The 2,500-nt window shown below is 42.4% G+C and overlaps 1 protein-coding gene across 5 annotated transcripts in view; it reads right to left on the reverse strand.

Annotated features, from left to right (window-relative positions):
- Window positions 1–2,500, reverse strand: part of LOC119574610 (tetratricopeptide repeat protein 39B-like) — a 110,527-nt gene that overhangs the window by 96,481 nt on the left and 11,546 nt on the right. For 3 of the 5 annotated variants that reach the window (XM_037921948.1, XM_037921950.1, XM_037921947.1), the window contains exon 1: window positions 132–221. The exons of 1 other annotated variant lie outside the window; for it this stretch is intronic. In XM_037921948.1, the coding sequence (XP_037777876.1) occupies window positions 132–164 (33 nt within the window). In that variant the 5' untranslated portion in view covers window positions 165–221. Of the gene's footprint in view, window positions 1–131; window positions 222–2,500 lie in introns of those variants that run through there. One more of the 5 variants, XM_037921951.1, reaches the window with a different exon arrangement.

Here is a 2,500-nt window from a genome sequence, read left to right on the forward strand (position 1 = left end):
CAATACCGCCAGCACCGTTGTACCTTTCTCGCCGTGATTCTCGCTCTCCTCCCCGGTGTCAGTCTGATCCACCGGCACTCTCGCAACTCATGTGCACCGACCAGTCAAATGAAACATTCAAAATCACTAACCTCCTCTCCATTTTCAACTTCGTGTTCAGCCATTTTCGAATAGTTGCACCCCGAACACCAGCAGAAAGCAGACTGGCAGGCGCATGTATTCTCCGCTGATATAAATGGAGGGGCGTGAACCGAGCCCAGCAATCGATATCTGGCAACGCTGGATAGGGGATCCGCGCCTCTCCGCCCGGCGGGTCTAATCCCTCTCACGCACCAAAGAAAACGACTGGATACTCTAGCGTCGAAGAAAACAGCGACCGCGACCTGGGGTTTCGTTCGTTTATAGTATTACCCGCGGGCCATTCGAAGAAGGGAGAACGCTCACACATTTACGCTCGTGAAACAGACGCTTTTCTGCTCGTTTTCAGGGGATTTAAAGACGTAATCATGTGGATACGTTAGTTGCGTTTTCTTTACTAATGGGCGATTACTTTTTTTAGGAGGGTCTTTCGTAGAAAATATTTTGAATACGTTTCGTGCCTTTTACATAGAATTTTCCAAAGTGAAGTCTCTCTCTTCCGGACATTTAAATTTGCAGATATCTCTTAGATTTCCAGATGAATCGCCCTCTACTACACATTTATCATCGAATATCTTCAGATGTAGAAATTGAACACAAACAATTGAGTTATTCTAAGACCAATATTCAATAAAGCAGTGAAAAACAGAGCACAACGTTCTGAAAAAACGCCTCTCGCCTCTGACGTCACACTCCCTACGTCATCACCTGTGTGTGACGTCACGCAGCAGAGAATATTAGCCCGGGTGTTTTGTTGTGTAAAGAAAATGATGATAAACTGGAAGCTGGTAGTAGTATCACAGCGCGAGAAGGAGAGGGAGGGAAAGAGGGAAAGAGAGAGAGAGAGAGAGAGAGAGAGAGAGAGAGAGAGAGAGAGAGAGAGAGAGAGAGAGAGAGAGTGTGTGTGTGTGTGTGTGTGTGTGTGTGTGTGTGTGTGTGTGTGTGCGTGCGTGCGTGCGTGCGTGCGTGCGTGCGTGCGTGCGTGTGTGCGTGCGTGCGTGCGTGCGTGCGTGCATGCATGCGTGCGTGTGTGCATGCTTGCGTGCGTGCGTGCTTGTTTGCGTGCATGCTTGCTTGTGTGCAAGCGTGCGTGAGAGAGAGAGACAGTAAAAGAGGGAGACAGACATTCCCACAGACAAACCAACAGACAAACGCCAGCATACAAATAGACACGAACAGAGAGAGATAATAAATGTCAGGCTTTATAGAGTAAAGCTAAAATCGTTTGAAATAAATAGATAAACACATAATTGAATAAATGAATGAATGAATGGATGGATGAAAAACAAATAATTGAATAAACAAATGAATAAAGATACAAATAAATAAATAAATGAATGAATAATAAATAAACAAGTGAACTAACAACCAATAAACACGTAAATACAAAACAAATAAACGAAGAAAATAAACAAAGAATGAAATAAACAAAAAATAAACAAAAAACAAAAACAAACACCACGGCCTCTGATTCGTGACCAACATATAACGTCGTGTATCGTAACTGTGCGTGTTAATTAGTGTATCTTCCTGTGTATAATTCGTCTAACATAATGCTGTAAGTGTTCTTTCCTGATGAAATCGTGCAATTGTAGTGTCTCTTTTATGATGATGTAATTGTGTGTGTGTGTGTGTGTGTGTGTGTGTGTGTGTTGTGAGAGTGTGGTTTGTGTTGTGTGTGTGTGTGTTGTTGTGTGTGTGTGTGTGTGTTTGTTGTGTTGTGTGTGTGTGTGTTGTTTGTGTGTGTGTGTTGTTGTTTGCGTGTGTGTGGTGTTTGATTGTGCGTATGTGCATGTGTGTGTTTGTGTGTGTGCGTGTTTGTGTGTGTGTGTTTGTTGTGTGTGTTTGTGTGTGTGTTGTTTGTTTGTGTGTGTTTTTGATTGTGTGTGTGTGTGTGTGTGTGTGTGTGTGTGTGTGTGTGTGTGTGTAAGTATGAGTATAAGTATGAGTATGAGTATGAGTATGTGTATGAGTATGAGTATCAGTATGAGTGTGAGTGTGTGAGTTTTAGTGTTAGTGTTAGTATCAGTACTAGCGCTGGTATTGTTATTAATGTTAGTGTCAGTGTTAATCTTAGTATTACTGTTAATGGTAGCGCTGGTACTAGTGTTAGTGTTAATGATAGCGTTTAGTGTTACTGTAGGTGCCAGTTTAACGTTAATGTTAGTGCTAATGCTAGTCTGGGTGCCAGTGCTCGTATTAATGTTTGCATTCATGCTAGTGGAAGTATCAGTGTTTATGTTCTTCTTCACGTTCATGTGTACCTGCATACATGTCCAGACTGCAGCTTTAAGTAGGCCTATAGAGCTTACATAAGCTCATAAACACCCGCCATTAATCACAAATCTATATTACACCGCAC

This window comes from Penaeus monodon, chromosome 6, assembly GCF_015228065.2.
Source record: "Penaeus monodon isolate SGIC_2016 chromosome 6, NSTDA_Pmon_1, whole genome shotgun sequence".
NCBI lineage: Eukaryota > Metazoa > Arthropoda > Malacostraca > Decapoda > Penaeidae > Penaeus > Penaeus monodon.